The 24,282-nt window shown below is 38.4% G+C and overlaps 1 protein-coding gene across 2 annotated transcripts in view; it reads right to left on the reverse strand.

Moving 5' to 3' along the window:
- Positions 1 to 3,957: 3,957 nt before the first annotated feature.
- Positions 3,958 to 24,282, reverse strand: part of LOC149068382 (uncharacterized) — a 186,598-nt gene continuing 166,273 nt past the window's right edge. The window contains exons 4-8 of one of the 2 annotated variants that reach the window (XM_089251525.1): positions 20,681 to 23,704; positions 16,051 to 16,263; positions 14,138 to 14,231; positions 11,709 to 11,758; positions 3,958 to 4,141 (exon numbers count right to left, since the gene is read on the reverse strand). In XM_089251525.1, coding sequence (XP_089107651.1) covers positions 4,133 to 4,141; positions 11,709 to 11,758; positions 14,138 to 14,231; positions 16,051 to 16,263; positions 20,681 to 23,704 — 3,390 coding nt within the window. In that variant the 3' untranslated portion in view covers positions 3,958 to 4,132. The remainder of the gene's footprint in view (positions 4,142 to 11,708; positions 11,759 to 14,137; positions 14,232 to 16,050; positions 16,264 to 20,680; positions 23,705 to 24,282) is intronic. The other variant, XM_089251524.1, reaches the window with a different exon arrangement.

Here is a 24,282-nt window from a genome sequence, read left to right on the forward strand (position 1 = left end):
ACAAAATCAAACTTACAAATAAAGTAGTTTTATACAGGCAGGGACAGAGTTCTGCACATTTTTCAAGCGTAAGCGAATGATATTTTGTTGATAAAACATCTCCCATCCCTTCATTTGGTGCCGTAAAAAATCGGCCCTTTTCAGTTGGTGCCTCCAGCGTTCGCGATGTTCACAGGATTCAAGATCCGGCCATGTATACAAGCATGGTAAATGATGGCATTCAATGCATTTTTATAATTGTTGAGTGTTTTCGATTTTTTGAGAAAGTATAGCCATCCTATATTGATAAATTGGACTATTGGAATTTTGGATGCTCAAACTTTTTTGCTGTCCACTTGAGATTCGAATTAGTTCGACTGCAATTCGAATCAATCCATCCCTTTGAGAAGCTTGAACACTCCGATTAATATCACCTCAACAGCTACTCCCTTCCAATCAAGTCTCTGGTCATAGTTCATCCCTCCATATCAACATGTGCAGTGGTGACTGTTCTCGTCCACCAAGTCTATTTCTTTTAATTTGCAAGTCTGTTGCTCGCATCCATAGGCCCACCCGGGCGTCTCAAGAGAAGAATGAATCTGGTTGAAATTTTCTACAATTTACCAGGTAGAGCCTCAGAAAAAACACTTAGCTCGGGGGCTCATTATGCTCTTAAGACGGCGTGTGGGCAATATTACCCGTTGGTTGTCATTGGAAACACGCAAGAGAGGGGAAGAAGCTATAGCCAGTGGTGCTCAAGCTTGTAAATTTGTCCATGTTCGTTCTTTCCCATATTTAAGGAATATAATTTCATGAAAACGCTACAAGAGTCTACTATAAATATATGATGGACTCTATCAAACGCTTTTTGGAAATCTGACGAAGCACATTATCTTTGTTTTTGACAGTAAAGGTTTTGTCGTATAATCTAAAAAGTATAACAAAGTGATTATATATACTCTTGATTCTGAAAACTGCTTGCTGGTTATTTGACAGCACATAACCATCTGCATTATTGGAGCATGTTTTTTATCAACAGAATTGTATATATGAAACTAAAAAAAAAAGACAATTGTTGCTCTTTGTTGTAGCTCTTTATTCTTCACTCTCTATGTTTATCCACATGAGCGTATGGATTTTTTTTCTATTTACAACACACAACTACGTTTATTTTTACAACAATAACAGCTTCAAAATGACAATAAAAATTGGGGGAAATTTTTGTTTTTCCTTTTCCATGGGAAATTTCGGGGATAAAAGGGGGGATAAAGGGCACCACCATTCCAATAACATCGCCTCGGAAACTTTTTTTTAGTTTCCTCATATAATTACATATACATATTGCATCATTAAAAAAAACTTTTCAGTATTATTATTATACACCAGCCGATTGGTACCTCATGGCACCAATTCACAGAGAGAAGAAAAAAAAACGAGAAAATTTTCCAAATAAAAAGAAAATTTTCCCATTAGCCTTAATTATTAACAAAATATATATATATATAATATTTATATATATATATAAGTTCAAGACACAAGCGAAGACTAGTACATTCACCAAATACGTGAAATTCCCTCACGGTATTAGGAAATACTTTAAAAAAAAGAAAAGAAAAAACACACTCTTTTAATTTTTAACAACCATTTTGCTTTTTTGTTTTTACAAGAACAACACATGCTTCCAGATAACAGCAATCAAGTATTTGTTAATTATTTTTTTATTCATAATAATTATATTTTTTGTAGTTTTTTTTTCTCTTTCGTCCTCGAATAATGATGATAACATTCATATAAAGATGATAACAATTGTCCATCTCCAAGGGCGTAGGATAAGAAACGAAACCGATGTTTCATGCAAAACTTGCAAATATCGAATGGAAATATTGTAATAACCATTATTTTTGAGAAGAGCTCATATATATATATATATTTTTTCTATATATTTGTACATTCATTCAAGCGAGAGAGATTGGGATATTTGACATCGTAGTTAATGTTGAAATGATAATGAATACACATTGAATGGTAACAACTGATAATATTGACTAAATATTAACGCAAATTAGGAACAAGAATTTTATTTTCCGATAAATGTAAATTTGGGTTTGATATGTGCCACATTTTTTCTGAGTCAAATTCAACACGAAGGCTGCAGATATAATGGTAAAAGAATCTTTTAAAATCGATTAGATATCAATTAATTTCGGATGTTATCAGAGAATTTTTGAATTTTTGAATGAATCTCTCCCAATTGTGGAGAAGAGTTATGTTGCATCTGATACCGATTAGTATTTTGTGGTTTAGATTGAGGTATGTCCGACCTACGGCCCGAAAATGAGACCTTACAAGTAATCTCAAATAAATATATCAAACCTTTTTGGCCACCAAAGTTTGCGATTAAGAGCTGAGCTTCGATAGTTTAACTTAGAATGGTAGGTTGACTTTGAATTGTTCTCCCTCTATCTTCTACCAAAACCGAAAGGATACACACACCCAATGGTTCAGATGCATCATTGCTGATCCATGTAATATAATGCTGTAGCGAATAGAGATGGAAACGTTTCATGGTGCTCTTTGGTATTTGATATGAACACCAGATGTCACAAACTTATTGGTCATAAACAGAGAGGATTAGGGAGATTCAATATGCGTTTCTTTTTTTAACCCTTCCTTGTGTCATTATGACAGGTGCATTCATACTACTAGCATCACCACCACTTTTCTGACGAGATAACTTCCTGTGCTGTAACATCTGGTAATGTTTTTCGATGCATTGGTTGTGTACAATTCCAGATGTCAAAAAACGAATCAAATTTTGAACACGGAAGCTTGTTTAATCAGTGCTTGATTACCGACACCCACAATTAAACAATCATTTTTCAATCATTACGCCAAGATCGATAGCGTTCGCCAATGACACTATTTAACGCTATGAGATCTTTTTTTTTTGACCAAGCCACTTGCGACATCTGGTATTCGAAGTGGTATTTCAATATCCAACATTAATTTTTGAGGAAAAATTATACGAGACATTTTGTATCGAATCAAATATTTCAGTCTTTTATAGGAAATTAATGAATACATAAAAGAAAAACATGACATATTGCACTAGTGACAAGATTTAAAATATTTCTTGGAAATTATATATAAGTGTTGATCTCTGAAACATACATATCGAAGAGAGAAAAAAGTTTCATTCTTTCATGTTATACATCTCAAATAACCCAAGGACATCATCAGACCAAACAACATGCCACAGATAATAACTACGACTCTAGATAGAAAAAGGATAATCGAGGATAATCCAAAAACGGGATACACATTATTATTATTTTGGAGATACTGGACAATCGCTCTCGGGATGGAGATTTATTTATTTATTTTTTCTTAAAAAACAACAAACAGCATTTATTTTTTATTCGTTCATTATATATATAATTATTTTTATATATATTTATTTATATATATATTTATAGATTCATCTGTGTTGATAATACCCACGTGAAACATGCTTATAAAACGAATCAATAGAGGGGCCCAAAGGGAGAATTGTTTTCAATCGAAGGTGTGTGTGTGTGTAATTATGCGTGTGTGTGAAACAACAATACAGTTTTCTTTCATTGAGGGGGGAAAAATCAGTGATAAAACTGTTAAGTATTCGATTATTCGTCCTTTTTTTACACGCAATATTGTTCCATACACTTGTTTGAGTTATTATTTTACAATTTTGTTTGTTTCGTGTCACACAGTATTTTTTTTTTTTAATATATATATATATATATATATATATATATATTTTGCACATTTGCCACAATTATATTTTAAAGACGGTGCTCAGAAAGTTCTAGAAAGACACATATATGAACGGTGTCTTCCACTTTTCTTTTCATATATAGTCATCTTCTTCACATTCTTCAGTCGCCATCAACGTGAACATCATTGAAGAACGTTCTTTTGAAGAGAGATAATTTTTTTTTTAGCACCAAAGAGAACAATTAATAATAATGTTTGTTTTCGAAATCTCTTTTATTTCTTTGTCTCTTTTTTTTTCTTTTCAATATGATGATGATAACAATGATGGAAGCTCATGAAGTTTTTTTTTCTTTTTTGCTGTGGAGCCAATGACCTCATATTTATGCTTCACGGGGCTTCATCATTTTTGCTGGAAGAAGTTCAAAAAAAGTGAATGTTAGGTGAATGGAATTAACATCGACCTTTATCAATACATGCAATATATCTGTGCCAAAAGGTATAGGAAAAATCAGGAACAATATAATATATTTTCTTAATGATTCAAACAAGTAAATAATTGACTATCAATATCATGCAGAATTTGAGAGAACCTCTACGAATAAATATATATATATCAAGGAAACATTTTATTTTCTGGATATTATGCTGAGGTGAAGAAAAGTCATTTTGTCTCTGCCGGGACTCAGACCCAGGCCTCTTGCATACTCTTGTTCACCTCAGCATAATATCCAGAAAATAAAATGTTTCCTTGATATATATATATATATATCCTGGGCTCAGAAAAAGCCATCTATCTCTCTTTACGAATAATTCATGATATATTTTTTCCAGAAGAAAGCAGAGATTTTACAGAGATATCTCACACGTATTATATATACAGCAAAACCTTGATAAGTCGTCACCTCATGTTATCGCAAAATTATGACGGCTTAAGCGGAGTGACGACTTAAACGAAGTGTCATCAATTTTAATGTGCAGTATTGTGAAAATCATATAAATTTAAAATAATACGAAATTTGTTAAAATATGATTCAAATTTGCAATATTAATGAAATTTAAAGATTGCAAAAAAAAAAAAAAAAAAAAAAAAATTACCTTTTTTGAGCTCTTATCACTTAACTTACTATGGTAAAATATACTGGTACACTTTGATTTATACTAGTAATTTTTAATTCAGACCAATCAGAGCAACTGCTAGAATAGTTGGATTTTCTTCAAAACAGAATTATTGCACATTAGTTTTACAAATACATGAAATTTAATTTTAGAGTTTATACCATGATACCACTACAAGGTAATCTCGAACACAGGATCCACTTTTGTCTTTGGGGGGGGGGGCCTGGGTAGGGAAAAATAAGCATTAGAAGACCTCAACTTTGGAAAGAATGTCTGGGTTTCAAACAAAGATATTTTGTTTAAATTTGCCGGGGGTGGGCAAATTTAAACAATTAGTGTTTAAATTAGTAGGGTTCATGCAGAAATCAGATCTAGCTCGAACAATCCCTTACGTTTCAAAAACCTTGGTCCGCAAATGAATTTCCCCAACGTAACTTTCATTACTTAAACTGTTCCGTTTTGGTACACACACATAAGCTTTTTTATTTCCAAATTACCTTCACCGCTTCAAAAAACGAGGAACGAGAAACGCCTTTGTGGTGAAATCGGCACTCCCATCCATTACTTGACAACATGTAAATTAACTGCACATCTAAAGCACATGGCTGCGGCCGCTGTTAAAAATGCCATACTCTGGATCAGAGAGATTTTTAAAAACAAAAGTAGAATAAATAAAGTAAAGAAAAGAATTAGATGGATAGAAGACAAAGTGATCCCACAGACGCCATATCAGCCAGTAGCACAAGTACAAACTGCACCACCTCTCGCAGTTCACAAAAAAAAAAAGAAACTGATCAACTATAAAGAAGACTTACTGATAACACAAGAACAGTATAATGATCGTGGAAATCGAACGATTTAAATTGAGGATGGAATCGATTATGAATTTTATCTGATTTAGTATTGATTTCAATATGCGATTTAGGATTTTATATTCGAATTAACATTTAATATGGAATATAGCTTGATTTCCATTTTTCATTATATGCTTGATTTCCATTTTTCATTATATGCTTGATTTCCATTTTTCATTATATGCTTGATTTCCATTTTTCATTATATGCTTGATTTCCAATTGTATACGTAGATTGTGATCTCGCAACTGATTTTATACTTAGATTATGATTTTATAGTTGTTATGATTGTAATGTATGATTTTTTATGAATAAATTTCCAGAAATATATATATATCCAGTCCGTGAGGACAATGAGCCGATATTGCCATATGGCGATGTGGCCTGAGTATCTTTCGGTTTGACGGCTTTTATGGTGACTTTTAAGCATATGGCAATGCTGTTAACAAGCTATTTTTTAATGGGAGCCATAAAAAAAATAGTCTGTTCCACTTTCTCAAATTATTTCATAGTGACGAGTTAACCGAAATTAGCGACGAGTGAACGAGGGTTTAATAACATTGTTGTCTATGAAAGCTGGAAGGGCCTATAGAAAAACGACGACTTAAGCGGAGTGACAGTGGCAACTTATTAGGGTGATGACTTAAGGGGGTTTTACTGCGTATATGTACAGGGTGATCAGCGAATAAGCCCTTATTTCAAAATTAAATATCTCTACAACAAAGATCAATAGAATTATGCGGTAAACGATACGTTTATTAGCAAAACTGTAAGAATGTTGTACAGAAATTTCGAAAATTTTGTTTTTTTTTTAATTTTTTAAAATTAAAAAAAAACAAAAACAAAAACTGGAGATTTTGGGGTTCCGAAAATCCTCATTTGTGTGAAGAGAAACCACTGCATTCGAGTAAAGTTACTGCATGGGCTGCGGTATGCGCCATGTGTGCTGACAAATTGTTCCAAAATTGTAACGTAACGTTCAGTAGTAATCGTTTCTCGCACGAAGAAGGGGCCGATAATGCCTCTGGCGCATACCGCAGCCCATGCAGTAACTTTAGGCGAATGCAGTGGTTTCTCTTCACACAAATGAGGATTTTCGGAACCCCAAAATCTCCAGGTTTTTTTTTTTTTGTAAATTTTAAAAAATTAAAAAAAAAATTAAATTTTCGAAATTTCTGTACAACATTGTTACAGTTTTGCTAATAAACGTACCGTTCACCGCATAATTCTATTGACCTTTGTTGTAGAGATATTTAATTTTGAAATAAGGGATTATTCGCTGATAACCCTGTATATATATATATATATATATATATTTATTTATTTATTTGTAAGGTATCTCTAAAATCTCTGCTTTATTCTGGGTAAAATATATCATGAATTATATATAGTCAGAAAACTGAGGGATAAATTTTCAGCTGATATAATTATTTCCAGTTAATGAGAGAAAGGAACTATTGAGGGCTATTTAGCTCAAGCTCATCGTTTCTCGACGCCTCTACATACGAAAATAACTCTCCCGAGCGTACCTACAGTCAGTGTTTCAGGATGTTGCAAATAGCGGAATAGTTCTTAACAAAAATTATGGAATGACTCGTGAGTTAACTCGCGATACAATGCATGAAACAACTAATGAAGACTATGCAGCGCATAACCATCGTTTCTGCGTATCATATGAAGTAACGGTGATTTTATGGGCTATGTAGACTATGGTAGTCATTTCAACATGTCAACAACCAAGGGATAATTCATAAAGTTTATGTAAACTGGGCTTATTGTTTCCAGATGTCTCGAAATAAGGAAATAACTGTTCAGAACTATCTATATCTATATATATATATATAATATGTTATATATAGTTATATTATATTATATATATTATATATAACTATATATATATATATATATATATATTATATATACTTGAGAACTGTGTAACACACATCCATCCTTTTCACGAGACAAACAAGAAAGGGGAAAACTCTTTGAGAGCTATATCTACGCACATCTTTTTCACAAGGAATTCGATAACTCTTTATTAGGAATATACATTACATGCTCATCATTCCCTCTTCTTATGAACATACCATCATTTTAGGTTTTGCAAGAAACAGGACTGTACTTGGGGCTATGTAACATGTAATCATCTTCTCCAAATGTCTCAATGTGACTATGTCCTATGATGTCTAATTAAAGCCTATATAATCTTATATAATCTATGCACACCGTTTCCAATGGCCATTGTGTCACAAGTAGAAGAGAATACATTATGGCTTTTTAACCCATGCTCATCTTTTCGTAGATGTTATAAACTTATAGGTGTAGATTGTGTGAGAGATTGTCATAAAAGTCAGACATAATATGAGCACAAAACAATCTGAAGAGCTATTTCATTTAACTATTTTTCTAGAAGCCTACTGTAATTCATATTCTACTTCAGATGTATTTAGGTGGGGATGGTTTCTTGAGGGTTTAACCCATGCTTATCATTCTCCATGCAATGAGGTATGGAATAATTTCTGATTGCTAAGCCTAAGCTTATCCCTAGTTGTTCTAAGGTAGGAGGCTAGCTCTTGAGGGATATGTAAACAACGTCGTTGTGTTTATGCACTTGTCAAGAAAGCACATTGTGACGCTAGTGCTGCTACTGCTAAACATACGATTATTTCAGTTGCTTTATATCATATTTTATGTTATATATGATACATATTACAATGCTACCATATAACTGTTAAATATCACAGTAAAAATTGAAGAAGTGTGTTATGGTTTTTATAATTTCTCAACACACTGAACATAAATAGTGTAGAAACATAAAATTACATTTAAAATAAATGTGAGGCAATACACATGCAGTCATGTTTGTTGATTGATATACATCGCGATAAACATTCATAACACATAATTGGTGTGGTGGGAATTTGATACGTTTTACAATGGTCACACAGCCTAAAAACTTTAAACTATGCTATAGTAGAAATACCAATAATAGTATAATGAAATTATCCATCCTTTGATTTATCTCAAATTTGTTACACATATACAGTATTTTATTGTATAAGGCCATGCTATATTAACACAATCATTTACACATATCTTCAATATTTAATTATTTGTGTGCAGAAGATCACCACAGTGAGACGAAAATGATCATACTTAAGTTTTTGCCCATTTTCAAACACTGAAAAAATGTATTGTTTAATGTTACGCCAATACCATGTGGCATGATAAAATAGCATGAAATTGATAAAATGGAATAAAAATTGACTCAAAATATAAAAAAAACCATTTAGCATATCGAATGAATGAAATAGTGAAATTTTATCAGTTCAATCATATTTAAAATTAAAATACGATTTAGAAAATTTAAATTCTTTTTCATAAATCAAATATTTAGGATTGAATCTTTTGCTTAATCACAGATGAGCAGTTTTCTTCATTTTGAACCAATTTTCATTCAATTATATTGATTTCATGCCACAAGGAGTTGATACAATTTATTCCTAGGTGTTTGGAAATTTGCAAAAAAAAATATTTAACATATGAAAACAATTGTTTTATATATGTATGTGTAACAAATTGAAAATTATTGAAATAGAGGTTCCTCGGGGAGCAAATAGGCAGTCCCTAGCGCTAGTGGCTGGCATGTTCATGAGGTGTCTAAGTCTTGTTAATAGATATTCAAACGCAAGATTCGTTTCTAGATGGCTTATTCCACAGCAACTCGACCAAAGAGGGTTGCACGACCGGCTCGGATTTTTTTCAAATTCAGCACACGTACAGGGGGTGCCAAGATATGAGAATACCCAAATTCTCAACGACCTGCTCTGCGTATTGGTGGAGCTACATGAATTTGAATTTTGGGGAACCATTGAAAAAACCGAAAAAATGGTTTTGCTCTTTATTTTTTATTTTTTGTACAGCAGCTGTATTGGAGTGAGAGGTATTTATGAAAACAATATTTTCTGTATATTCAGAATAAAAATATTCTAACATCTGAGTAGAAGGTGGGAGAATAATATCACACCTTGAACAGGAGCTAATTTTTGAGATTTCTGATTTTATCGAAAGTCCGCCATTACTTTCGACAAAAAACTTCAAGAACCAGGGTTTTCAATTGTTCCTGTTGTAACAATGGCATTTGATTGAACTTTCTGTTCCATGAATTTCTTTGCGCCGCCTTGCTTTTTTTGGAAATATTTTAGCTTAAATCGAATTTCGGCCATTTTGGCAGAAATTTTTCTCAAAGGGGGCACACAGATACAGCTTGTTATTTCATTGAAATTCGTTGAACAGAAAATTTCACCGAATGCTATTGTTACAACAGGAACAATTGAAAACCCTAGTTCTTGAAGTTTTTTTGTTGAAAATAATGTTGGACTTTCAATAAAATCAGAAATTTCAAAAATTAGTAGCTCAAGTTCAAGGTGTGATATGATTCCCCCCCCCCTTCAATTCAGATGTTAGAATATTTTTATTCTGAATATACAGAAAATACTGTTTTCATAGATACCTATCACTCCAATACAGCTGCAGTACAAAAAAAAAAGAAGAGTAAAACCATTTTTTCGGTTTTTCAAATACATGTTGCTCCACAAATACGCGGAGCAGGTCGTTGAAAATTTGAGTATTCTCATATTTCGGCTCCACTTGTACGTGTGCCGAATTTGAAAAAAAAAATATCCGAGGTGGTCATGCAACTAACCCTGTTTTTTGGTCGGTTCGTTTAGGGAACGAGCCAGATACAAGTCCGAAACTTTCAACAGTTGCTGGCTCTGAAGTACATCAGACCCTCTCCGTTCCGTGGCCATCAACGAAATGAGTGAGGCAATCAATCGGACTACTTTCTGCCATTACTTGGTCCAGCCACATCCTTCTCAATGTATGGATGACGCTTATTGACATGAGTTCAAGTTGACAATCCAAAACAGCGCTTGCTGGAAAGGCGCAAGTACAAGCTGCAATCATTACTGTTGAAGAGCCTCAGATTCGTAGCTAGGAAGGAATCTTTTAATTCAGTTTCAAGTAAAGCAACTTGGACATATCTTGATGATGCCAACCACTGGAATTAGGAAACATTTAAAGGAAAATAAACTTATAGAGATGACATCCTTTGCCCTGTGAAACTCTCTTTTAATTGACGAAGCACACGAAAACCTAATTAATTGAATGATTATGGTTGGTGCTTAAAAAATATATGTTTTTTTTTTGTATGGCATTAGTAAGTATGAAAAGTATATGAATAGAAATAAATTGAAGGATAAATAATATTTTCAACGGTATTTCTACTATAGAGTGTAATTTGTAAGGCATTTTGACCATGATAAAAAAAAAATATATACCTCTGAATGATTTCCATACTACCTGTCCATACGTTTTACATACTTACTAATGCCATGCAATTCAATTTTTAAGTACCAACCATAATCAGTCAATTAATTAAGTTTTCGTGTGCATCGCCAATTGAGAGAGATTATCACGGGGCAAAGGATGTCATCTGTACAAGTTTATTTTCTTCTCAATGTTTCCCCAATGCCAGGAGTTGGCATCATCAAGACATGTCCAAGTTGCTTTATGCTGGATACTGAATTAGAAGATTCCTTCCTAGCTACGAGTCTCAGACTCTTCAACAGTAATGATTGCAGCTTGTACTTGTGCCTTTCCAGCAAGCGCTGTTTTAGATTGTTAACTTGAACTCATGTCAATAAGCGTCATCCATACATTGAGAAGGATGTGGCTGGACCAAGTAATGGCAGAAAGTAGTCCGATTGATTGCCTCACTCATTTCGTTGATGGCCACGGAACAGAGGGGGGTACGTCAGAGCCAGTCAACTATTGAAAAGTCTTGGACTTGTATCTAGAAACGATTCTTCTGATTCAATATCCATTAACGAGACTTGGACACCTTATGACCATGCTAGCCACTAGCATTGGGGCCACCAATTTGCTCCCCTAGAAATTATATTTCCATATATCATTTATTAATGGATTGAAATCTTTCCTTACCTTATGTTTCGGACAAAATATCGTATAATTATCTTCGTTCATCTGGCACCCTGGAATTTCAAAACAAGAAAATATTAACAAATTTGCGATACATTACACCGTCATGATTTCAATACAAAATTTCACATAGTAAATTGTTGAAAATTGCCAATGACTTTAGATCGAATGAGATGCAGAACAGTCATAATATTTTTATTTGCAGGTCGCCCAGGAGCGGCTTGAGATCAAATATTTACTCATCGGAGACCTATTTTCAGCAACCCCGTCCAACCCTCATCCCTCTCAATTTATCCACACCCCAACAATTATTAAAAATAAAACTTTTTTTTTTAAATTTTCCTTGCCCTTTCTCCTCGGATTTAGCGTCCAACCCAGAGCGGACAGAAATATTTTTTTTTTGGTTAGTAAAAGTAGTATTCTGCCCTCTTAACTTGAACCTGGCGCCTCTCCAGAGTGGTGGCCCAATAGCGAAGCACTGGTACTGCCCCCCCCTCCCTCCCTCCTGCACTTGAACTTGAAATACCAGACAGATATCAACGTTAATATTATCACAAAAATGAGAAACTTTGCCTGGTTTTAATTTATACAAAAATTGCCACGTTTTCAAGACAAATAAATCCAATTGGTCGAATGGCCGACGCGTTTCGGCTCTTCAATGGAGAGCCGTCATCAGGACCTCGTGGTCAGAATTCACACGAATGAGTCGTGGAGGGGTGATGTTTACGCGTCTGTACCCAGACATGCACCACGAACCTGCTCCCAGCTGACTCAAAACAGTTTTCTAATACCGTTGTTCTTCCATTCGATTCTTCAAGTTTCATGATCTCTTCTATCTTCAAGAAATTTGACTTCCATACAATATTTCAGCCAACAAATATACTCACCTTTTCCCTTCATCCCATGCAAGAATTGTGAAAATGGATATATTGGCCAAACTAGAAGAAATCTAAATATTCGAGTTCTCGAACACCGAAAGCATGTTGAGAAGGGACGGACGGATAATTCGGCTATTGCCCAACACTGTTGGCAACATTCACATTATTTTGATTTTGATAAAGCGTTTGTTTTTAAAAAAGCAACACACAATTCTGAATTGAATTTTCTCGAGGGATACTTCATCAGAACATGCCAGAATTTCCTCGTTAATGATGGAAGAAACACGCCACCCATCTCGTCAGCTGGACAGGCTTTATTAACCTCAGTCGTGAAAAAACTTTCAACACTTTGCAACAGATGGCTCCCCAATTCGCATCCAAAGACCACTCGGACGCAGCAAATACAAAGGCGAACTCTTCGGACGACCAGACGTAAACATCACTCCTCCACGACTCATTCGTGTGAATTCTGACCACGAAGTCCTGATGACGGCTCTCCATTGAAGAGCCGAAACGCGTCGACCATTCGACCAATTGAATTTATTTCTCTTGAAAACGTGGCAATTTTTGTATACATCAACGTTAATATTTCTTGCGGGAACCTCTAACCTAAAGGAATCTGTTTGAGAAGTAGCAACACCTTCTATCAACATCAATCTATCCACCTCACCTGACCAAACATGAGAACGCTTTTTAAAAGTATATGACGGTAAAAAAAAAAGGGGGGGGGGGGAGACCGGAAATGCTAAGTAAACACAAAACAATGAAATTAAACATCTGTGGTAAGCACAATGCACGTCACAGTCCGAGATGGGGGGGGAAATTGATAATAAAGGGAAGGGTAAGCAACAGAAATGCAAGTATGGTGTAAACATACATAAGAAATAAAAATCTATGATAAGCATAATGCACATCACAGACCAAGTACATATGTGTGAAGAATAGAAAAGAGGGGGGGGGGGTTTATATCATCAGTTATAATATCACTATGGAAAACACAAAACAATGCAAAAATTAAACATCTGTGGTACGCGTAATGCGTAATGCCCGTTCCTGCACTGGTGCAAGTATGAATGCCCTGGCAATTTTGTGATGTTTGGTCAGAACATGATGTCTCCAAAAAAATGGCTTTATGATCTGAAAGTAAGTCTTGCTAATTATAACTAACCAGAAGTGAGATAAATGCACAAGTACATGCGTACGGCTAAACAACATGCTGATGTATGATATTTTTATCTGTATTTGGGTGCATGCTTTATTTTTTTCGATTTTTAAATGACAATGAAAATGCTTATATCTCAAAAATGTGATTTCGGAGTTATCATGTTCTGACCAAAACACCACAGAATTTAAGCTTGGGGGAAAAGTAAACAAAATAAAAAAAAAACAACCAACTTCTAAACAAACCAGGGATACACAACCTTCTCACTTTTTAGATACTCTCGCGAGCCGCTAAACGTGTTGCTGCTTTTTTCACCAGCTGGATGGAGCGTATTTGCTGGTCGAAGGTTGTGTAACCCTGGTATGGGCTGCGATTTTTGAAACGATACTTACAATTGTTTCGGGCACACATGTAATGGAAACCTTCGGAACATTCGTGCCAAGCGCATGTCAATGAAGCTCCCGGAAATTTACACCTTGAACATATCTACGAGAGAGAGAGAAAAAAAATAGAGATCACATGTTGTAGAGTGGAAATAATAAAATCGTAGCTATTTTGTTCGAAAATTTACTCATGTTCATTGTAATCTATATTGTAGGAATTAAGGGTTTCCTCGAGATTTCCGTATTGGCGGGATTTGGGGCTGTCGAAATTTTTAGGTATTGTCTATCGAGGTTTTGGTATGTCAGGATTCTGGTACTGCAGGATTCGAGGCTGTCCAAATTTCGGTGTTGTCGGGATTTAGGGCTGTCAAGATTTCGGTATATTATCGGGATTTGGGACGAACGGCTTTGGCGTATTAAAATCCTGACAGTCAAGATCTCGACTGGCGAAAATCCTGACAATGAGAAGTGTATTTTTCGCACATTGTGAATAAGTTCATTTGATCGTTTTTGTCGCACTACGGTAATTTTCTACAAATGAGAGCTAATTAGACCGGGACCTACAATTTATTGCCGATTCCGAACGGCAGGATTGTTTTTTATGCTTATCGAGAGGTTGGTGTGCTAATCCCTGGATCTGGGACTCCCTGCTGTAGCTATCTTTTTCTGTGGTCATGCCGCCTTTTCTGTTGTACCCCTGCGTCAGGAAAGTTTCTGACAAGGACGAACCGGGTATCGAACTCGCGACACCTCTAAACATCCTTCGGTACTTCAGGCGACCTGCTACTTATCGACCTGGGCTACCGCGTCCACATTATGAGTAAGTAATAATACAATTATTATTATTATTGAGTATAATTCATTATTATCAATAATAGGCGTACGCAGAATTTTCTCAAGAGGGGTTAAAATTTTTTTTTTTCCTCAAGTAGGGAGGGGGAGGTTTAACCGTTTTTTCCCGCAAAATAACACTATAATCTCGGCTTCAGAGGGGTTAGAACCCCAAACCCCCCTTTGCATACGCCCCAGTAAGTGGGTTACGGTAGTTGGGTACGGTATGTGTACATTAAACGTTGAAGGACAGAACACACCTCGCTTCACATCCCAGAGAGATATCGAAACTTTCCCGGAGGATGGGTGTATCCGGAAGTTTATTAGTTTATTTGAAAATAACAAACAACAATATTTCATATATATACAATAAGGAATCTAGAATAAAAATTGCATGTATACAGGATGCATAGGTAATAGTACGCACCGCAAATTACTGACGGACCGTTCATCTTAGAGGCATACTTTCAATTAGAAAAGTATTCAAATAACGTGTAAAAACCGATATACGTCATTCGTATTGCAAGGGGTTGTGAAGTTATTGAAAAATAAAATAAAAGATAACTTTTTATACGAACACCCTGTCCTCAACAACAAAATTAGAAAGTCCCTGCCCTGAAGTTCCTCGAGGCCAACGAAAAATTCAACGTTTCCAAGTGCAATGTTCGCTGAGATATTTGAATTAAAAAATACCGAGAAAATTTAGGATGAAAACAGCGTAGACGGCGGGTTAAATTCGTTTTACCGACATTTATGTCACATTTCTCCGTTTTTTGAATTCAAATATCTCATTCAATATTGCACTTTGAAACGTGGATCTCTTTTTTTGGATTTAGGAGGAAACAGGGCGAAAACTTTGTAATTGGATTTTTGAGGACAGGGTGTCCACATAAAAAGTTTATTTTTAAATTTTAATGAATAAACAACCCCTTGAAATATGAACGTAACGTATATGATATCAACACATTATTTGAATACTTTTTCTAACTGAAAGCATGCCCCTAGGATCAACGGTTCACAAGTAAAACGCCATGCACCCTGTTATTTATGCACCAATATACAGTTATAGCGGATGTAATTACTGCACTGACCGTTTCTGCGGCCTCGATGATCGTCTCCTCCAGGCCGTTGACACGATTGGCAACTAGATATATTCCCTTGGACCATATCGCGCAATCTTCGTGTACCCAGAATCCTTTGTTGTCGTCGAAGCTACAAGATTCCGGAGCGTATTGACCGGGCAAGTAATTACCGACGTCCCCGTTGTAGACTGAGCCCTGATGAACTTCTGACGGCTTCTGACCCTGGGCATGCAACGGAATGAGAGAGTAATAAGCATCACAGAGTACCTTGCACACATTATGACATACATGTTCATCCACATAGTTCGTTGCTCAAATATTTTGGAATGGCTATTTTCCCAAAGCTCTTATATGGAATTTACAATTCTGAATAATTCGGTGATAATCTAAATGAGAGAATAGAAGAGTTCGGCTGCACATCTTCTTAAGTTATTTCTCATACTTAGGGGTTTCGAAGGTGTGCTTTCACGGTCTTAATGCGTCCAAGGAAACTATAAATAATAGGTGTAAGTAAGTTAATTTGAATTCAGTGAACGTTTTCAAGAAGCTTTTGTGTGGGGCTCCAAAAATTCCAGAACTTATTCCCTGGTGTAATGTTCCTCAAATTGTTTCAATCAATGCCCCCTCCCCGGACTATATTTTCTTCTCGTGGCTCCCCTGTCTTTTACAGTTGGTGTAATGTTCCTCAAATTGTTTCAGTCAATGCCCCCTCCCCGGACTATATTTTCTTCTCGTGGCTCCCCTGTCTTTTACAGGGCCCCCTACCCTTATTAAGAAACCAGACCGTTCCTATTTATCGAATTGAATTTAATCAAAACTAAATTTATAATGAAAAAAAATCATAAACGAGATTAATTTTTGGAACCCTGTGTGCCAGGCAAGGATCCAAAAAGTGGGTGATCATCTCTCCTAAGAGCCAAATTATATGGGACAAATAGGTGGGGGTAAAATACAGGGCGATCCAACGAACCTCCCCGAGTTTATGCCTGCCCTGTACCAGAGTTCAGTGAGCTTCCTTCTTGTGGAAGTTTTATGCATGGTCATCTCAACATCGGGAGGGGGTTCCTCGGGCTCATTGTTGTCCTGGAATCCCATACTTTACGGAAGAAACATCTTACATGCTTACATTTGAAAATCATGGTACCGGATCTCATGTAGACCTCCCCCATGGATACGAGGCTCCGCCCCATGCCCACATTTGTTCATATATTAAGATGACCCTTGTTCTATGACCAACTCTACTGTATTTTGAAAGAAGTACTATTCCTCCCCCCCCCCCCCCACCATATTTAACTTGAAAGCTTTATTTCTTCACAGTTCTCTATGCCCCCTAGAATATCTCATTAAAGCAAGGGAGCCATATGGTGAGAAATTAGTAGATCTGTACAAATACATATTATCTACAAAGTAAGCAAAAATCTTATGCATTTATAGGGATGAACAAGCATCTACAGATTTCTTAAGGATACGCATACCTATTTCTAAGGTAGTTTGAAACAATGTGTTTCCAATGACAAAATCAGTTTTTGAAGGATTTCTGGCTTCGGGGTATATGCCAGCATTCCTCGATATTAATAGAGTCCTTCTAGAGCAGTGATTCTCAAAGTGGGCGTTAACGATGTAATAGTTCCGGGGGCGGGGGCGGTAGAAGCTACAGGTATGACACAGAATCCCATGGGTTAGATTGCGTTGGGGGGCGATGGGAGAAAAAAATTCTGAAGATGGGGGATGAAGGGACAGAAAATGTTGGGAAACTGTTCTAGAGGATTCTATTGGTCTAAATTCTCACGGTTAAGAATGTAGTAAGTCTTGCCTATGCAAGAATCCTACACACTTGTAGTAATTCAACGAAATTTTTTTCTACGCATTCAGCTTCTTAAAGAGAAGTTGGATACAATCTATATATCCATCATGGTCTACCTAGTGGCCATTGGATAAACTGCCGGATATAGGCCACCAAGAATATGAGGTCCAACATGCTTTCCCGTGGTGTGATTTGGTTGCACAGAATGCACTATCGTGTCCCTTTCAGACCCTGGTGCTAAAAATGTATGGGTTGCTTTTCCTCACTTTTTAGAATTTTTCTTTTCACTTCAAGGAGTTAATTCCTGACTATAAAGATTGCGTAAATTTTGAGTTAGAAATATGTTGAACATGACATTGGGGGCTTTTTTCAGAGGGCAGCACTTAAAGTTGATCTTTTAGAGGGGTTTTTATGATGGCTTCCAGAAGAAAGTGCCTCCAGGAAAAGTGAGATTTATTGCATAAAATTTACCGACAAAATTCTGGAAAATATGATACGTGAATATGAATGTACCCTGCGTCATCTTGGCTGAAAACATTTTAAAGAATGAATTATTTCTTCACAAAAAAAATCGAAAAAATTAAGATTTTCTGACATTTATGTGTTTCATTTTTTGAGTATCTAAAACACGAATGCTCGAGTTTGAAACGGTTGATGAGTCAGAAACTTTATCAAGGGTCCGAGGAGATGAAAGACACCCAATGGCCGATAGGGCTATAAAAAATTAGACTCTCCACCACTTTATATTCTAAAGCATCTTGCACAAATTCGCAACATGAGAACAAGCACTCCAATTCAACCATCTCTTGAAGAAGTTTGTATGCGCCAAAATCAGCCAAATATCTGGGTTGTAGTTTTTCGTATCCTTTACGAGGTGAAATAGGTCCAAGTGTCCTTTTCTAATTGGTATTTGAGCTCAGACAATAGCTTTCTGATCTGTAGCAAAACTGCAAAACAGCTGGAAACCTCATGAGCTACACAAGAAATCCGCCAACCCATAGTGCGCGATTTCCCGTCAGCGAAAAACTCAGCCAGGCCAACCAGGATATATATGTGCGGGGGGATCCAAAAGCGATTCGGTGCTAACTTTGGTCAACACAGGAACGTAGACGATTGCAATCTGACTTGGAGTCTGACAGTGGATGCGGATACTGGAGCTGGGAGAATTAGGGTGAATACAGAGAGTTTTGTGGTGCCTTTTTTCTTACTTTATTTAAAGAGGGTCAGGGATATAGGTGTTTTCTTGAAAATACAGTCTCGGAGAGAGGAACTGATTGTAGTAATAATATAACTACCGCGTGCAAAAAGTTCTGACTCCTAATTTATTACGGAAGAATGAATACAGATAGGATCTTTTTATATTTGGTGTTTCCTTCGAAGTAACTACCCTGTACAATTATGCATTTTTTGCCATTGTTCATACAAAGATTTAAATCCGGATTACAATCCTTTTTTTTTTTTTTTGTCACATACCTCAGTGCCTTCGTTGCTGCTCGCTACATTTCTTTGGAACCTGAGAATCATTGCCCCTTAAACAAATTATTTACACGAGGAAAAAGGAAAAAGTCACTTGGGGCAAGATCAGGAGAATAAGTTGGTTGTAAAAGTATCAGAATCAGGTGTTTCGACAGATAATCTGACACCAAACCAAGGGACCTGGTGTTGAGGTTGTCAGTTACAATACTAATTAACATTGCTGAAACTTCAAACGGAACTCAAGAACACAAGCACCAAGAGGTTTTTACCAGTCAACAAAACTTTGTTGAATTTCACCTGCAACTGCAATGTCCAAAGTATTGTGTGAAAGTCACGCGTCTTATGAAAAATGAAAACATAGAATACCACACATACTGGGTCAGAGAAAAACCATGTTATTAAAGTTGTTGTTAAAGGTCTCCGTGCTTTCTTTCAGCACTGAGCAAACAAAAGAAGAGCTCAGCGAACGAAAATTGGTGAATCAAATGAACGGCACGGAAATTCTATCAGTAAGCTGGGCTGACGAACTTCCAAGCAAACAAGCCACTTCCAATCTTTCTAGTTGAGTTGGAGAACATCACTGTATTTGATAAAATATCCAATACAGAAGCAATACTTAATATAAGAATCCGAACTGAACCGTACAAAAGGAGAGGGGAAAATTGATCCAGTGACTCCGTTGTTAACGCTATCGCCATGGGCAAGCGGAGGCAACATCCCGCGTTGTATGAAATGTGGCCAGAGTCATTTCACTTTGCAATGCTTAAAAAAAGTGAAAGGTGGCGCTGTGTTCTGTGTTAATTGTTCTTTGCACGGATGCCCCATGAATCCAAATAATGCATTCAAGAAAAATCCACTGTCAACATACCACGTAGTAAAGCTCCTGCTTTACTACGTGCCAGAGGAATATGGCAAGTGAGCTGAACATGGAAGGAACTCAGGAGGTCTCAGGGCAGAATGTAAACGGATTTTCAAGAAATAGTGTTCGCAAGAGCTTCTAGGCAATTTAGCAGAAACAGAACGGATGCCTTATTGCGTATTATTATTTTATAAGTCATTTTTAGTGTTTAGTGACTACTTTCATTTTGCTGAACATGTTAAATAATTGTTGTGGATCAATTGACATTTCAAATTAAACTTTTCCTAATGGAAAAGGCAGTGATAAAGAAGATAAGGGCCTCGTGCTCGATATCAACGGCAACGGACAACAAGGTCCATACTGTAAAGGTGGTTTCTATTAAACCTTGAAGATTCTGGCTTGAAAATTTTAGGTATTTATGGGTGAGAGCCAATCTTTTTAGAATAATAATGCAAAAATGTTAGAGAAATTGATCTGAAAGATGCCACACATGCACTTACGTTGGCTTGCTTGGCCTTCCTCAGTAAGGCAGCTCTGAACATCTGTTCCATGACGTCGGACCTCTTCTTTCCCGGGAACCTCGAGGAAGACGGCTGTTCGCTGCTGGATTCTTCCCTGGTGGTTTCGTCGTCCATCTCGTCCTCCATACTGTTCGAGTCGTTGCCCCCGTACGAGGGGACTGGAGACGGCGGTGCGGATATGTTGGACGGATTCTGTTCGCCATTTAAGTAGTAAGGTCCGAACAGATCCCCTAGTCCACGGTAATGGCTGTTCTTGCAGCACAGACAACACAGCCAGCTCTTGTCCTTGCTGACCATGTCGTACAGTGGCGACGAACTATTGCTCGGGCCTAAGCCGAGCTTCTGACGAATCGTGCTACCAAACTGAAACTGACGCTTGTGAAGCAGGTACTTTGCTTCGGCGTCATCGTCTTTAGGAGGAACATTGACCACCGAGACCACCAGAGCTCGATTTTTGATTCCGGATATACGTATATAAGGTCCGTTTATAATCCTTGGTTTCATGATGGGCATCGAAGGGGGTGGCGGGCCGCCTTCCGGGCCGACGAAGAAACCACTGAGACTTTCCTTTTTCCGCCTGCGTCTCGGTTTCTCCTCACCCGGGGGCTTTGGTTTGTTCTTACTGCCGAAAGGCCGGCCACGTTTCTTCTTGATGGGTTGTTGAACCATTTGCCCCAGAACGGGATCGTAATACTGTTGGGAGCTAACACCTCCCGAAGCCGAACCGCCTCCGTTGGGTGGCATTTGGCCGCTGTCCTGCAGCTTGACCGTGCTACCGTCCTTGTTGACGGTGAACAGCAGGGGGCCGCGGGCCCGGTCGTCGACAGGAACATCAGATTGATAATTCTGAGATGAGGGTTGAGCAGACGACAGGTTGCTGTTCATCGACTGGTTATCCATCCCATGTGGGTCCATCATGGATGGTGGTTTGATTACCGACATGCTGTCCTTGGAGCAGTAGTCCGGGGTCATGCTCTGAGGCGGACCCATGTGGTAATTGTGACTAGACCACGGCATGTTCTTCTCCTGGACGCCACTGGCACCCATCATGTCGTTCATGCCGTTGCTCGGGTGGTTTCTCATGGACAACATGGAGGGATCACTGGAATACATATCCATCGGCGCTTCGGGCGGTGGCCCCGCATAAGCGTTTATGCCGCCCCTCCGACGGCTGCCGCGGCGTCCTCTGGTGCCGCCCCTGGAAATTCTCGCCGGTCGGTGAGTGATTTCGGTGTTGTATATGTCCCATTCGGGGACCATTCCCTCGTGTTCCGAGTACATCTTCTTTTTCCTGCCCCTCTTTGCTTTTGGCATCGGCAGGTAATCATCTGGATATCCTTTACTCTGCATGCCCATGAATCCATCTTCCAGGGGACCCATCTTGTTCCATCTAGCTGTCGGACTGTAGTACCTCGGGGGCCTGGGTACGTAGCCGTCCGGCTGATAGACGTCGTCCAGCGGTCCCTCCGGTTTGCCGTTCGTTATTTCGAATTCCGGAAGCGTCGAATTCCTCCTGTCCGGGGTCATCAGAATCGGTTTGCTTCTCGGAATCGGGTCCATGGAATTGTCTAACAAACTGGGGTCGCACGGCAGATCGTCGGCGTAGGGTGGTCGCCTTCGGTCGACCGGCGACTTTGGCGATTTCCTGCCGGTGTTGCTCAGATCGACGGTTCCTTCTGTCTGTGGGATGTCGGAGACGCTGCCCCCGAGGTGGTGAAGGAAATCCTGGGCATCCTTGTTCTCGGAATCGCTCGATGCAGGTCCGTTCTCTTCTCTGCTCGCAGGTTCCGTCTGGTGATTCCCGTTCGGAATTCTCATGTCGGATACGTTGAATGCCGGGAAGTCGGGACGTCGCGGTTGCTGCTGGCTTTCCGGTTGGGCGCTTATGTCACCGTTCACGTGACCGACGTTCGACGAATCTGCACTGGCCGTTGTTGTACGGGAATCGCTCCTCGGCGAATTACTCGATGTGGAATCGGGTGCCGACGAGAACGTGGAGCTCGTTGGAGTGGACATACAAGTTCGTGGTGGTGTGCACAAGCGATTTTGATCTAGGTTGTAGTAAGTTGGATATGGGGAACCGGGGTCGCTGCCAGCCAGCTGTTCGACAGAGAAATACGACGCTGGTCTGTTGGCGACTCCTCCCGGAGGAGCGTTAGCCTGGTTGGCAGCCATTTCGTAATTTGCTCTCGCGATGGGTGATTCGACCGCTTCAGAGTCCAGCATGACCATCTTCTGTAGTGACTGCAGGGGGTCGGAGTTGGCTGTTTGACCGGAGGGGCTGTTACAGATGGGCTGGCGCGTTGGTGCCGGTGTGGTCGAGCCCGAAGGTGGTGAAGGTGTCGTCTTCTGCGGAGGGGGCGGATGCGGAGTCATTGATGGCGGTGGATGATGTGGCGATGGCGCTGCTGGCGGAGGCGGCGGACTGAACGGCTGACTGTGACTAGGGGAACGGGTGTGAGCTGGCAGCGGCGACGGCGTCGTTCGTGGCGAGTGCGGATGCAGTACACCGGGACTCGGTATCTGGGACTGGGACCACGAGTGGGGCGAATGACTTGCCGGCGACACGATCGGTATCTGCCGGTAGTGCGGGGGAGGCGGAGGAACGGGGGTCGTGCTCATCCCACCGTGCGATGGCGAGTGTATCGGCGGCGGAGGCATCATCGGCGGCCTCGGTGACGGCTGGCTGTACTGCATCAGATCCGAGCTGCTGTTGCTGTTGCTGTCGCCCCACGCCGACTTCATCTGCTGCATCGCCCGCGAACTGTTGCTGTACATGGAGGCGCGGCTGCCGTAGATGTCCGGGCTGAGCGACGCGTAGTGGGCCTGCGTCGACCCGTACGGGCTGAGCTGATGGCCCGTACCGTACGCTAGACTACTGTGCATCTGATGACCGCTGTGAGCCCCATACTGGTGAGCATGTGCCGGCGGTGACACTGGGTGGGGTCTGTATGGAGATGGCGGCTGATAAGATGGATAACTGTTTGTTTGGCAGTGTGACACCTTCAAAGAAAAAGAACGAAATCAACTACTCAGAACATAGAAACGTACACATAAGAGTTCAGCATCTGATAAAACATACTATATTATAACAGATTGTATAAGAATCATGAAAAATACTTGTGCAAAAAAAAAAAAGAACTAATAAATCAAAATTAATGGAAACTATTCGATTGTTAATTCATGAAAGAAATAATTCCACAATTAATAACGACAGAAATAATTAAATAATTTCCAGAATCGCTGAAAAATGTAATTCCAGAATGACTGAAAATTTAGGATTAGTGAAAGAAAAAATTCTAGAACTCATAGAAATTCGGAATTAATGAGAAAACAAACTCCAGAATTGAGGGAAAACCTTGATTAATGTAAGCAGGCACTGAAAAAAAACCAAAATTAATAAAAGAATGTAATATCAAAATAAATGAAAATAACAATATAATAATTTCAGAATAAATGAAACAAATAAATCTAAAAATTGAAATGAATATATAAATCTAATAATTCAGGAATGAACGAAGGTAACAATCACAAATCGATAAAAGAAATAATGCCAAAAAAGGAACAATTTCTAAATCATT

Source organism: Pholcus phalangioides, unplaced genomic scaffold (assembly GCF_987345545.1).
Source record: "Pholcus phalangioides strain wild (caught in Gottingen) unplaced genomic scaffold, Ppha-v1.0 ptg000027l_1, whole genome shotgun sequence".
Classification (NCBI taxonomy): Eukaryota; Metazoa; Arthropoda; class Arachnida; order Araneae; family Pholcidae; genus Pholcus; species Pholcus phalangioides.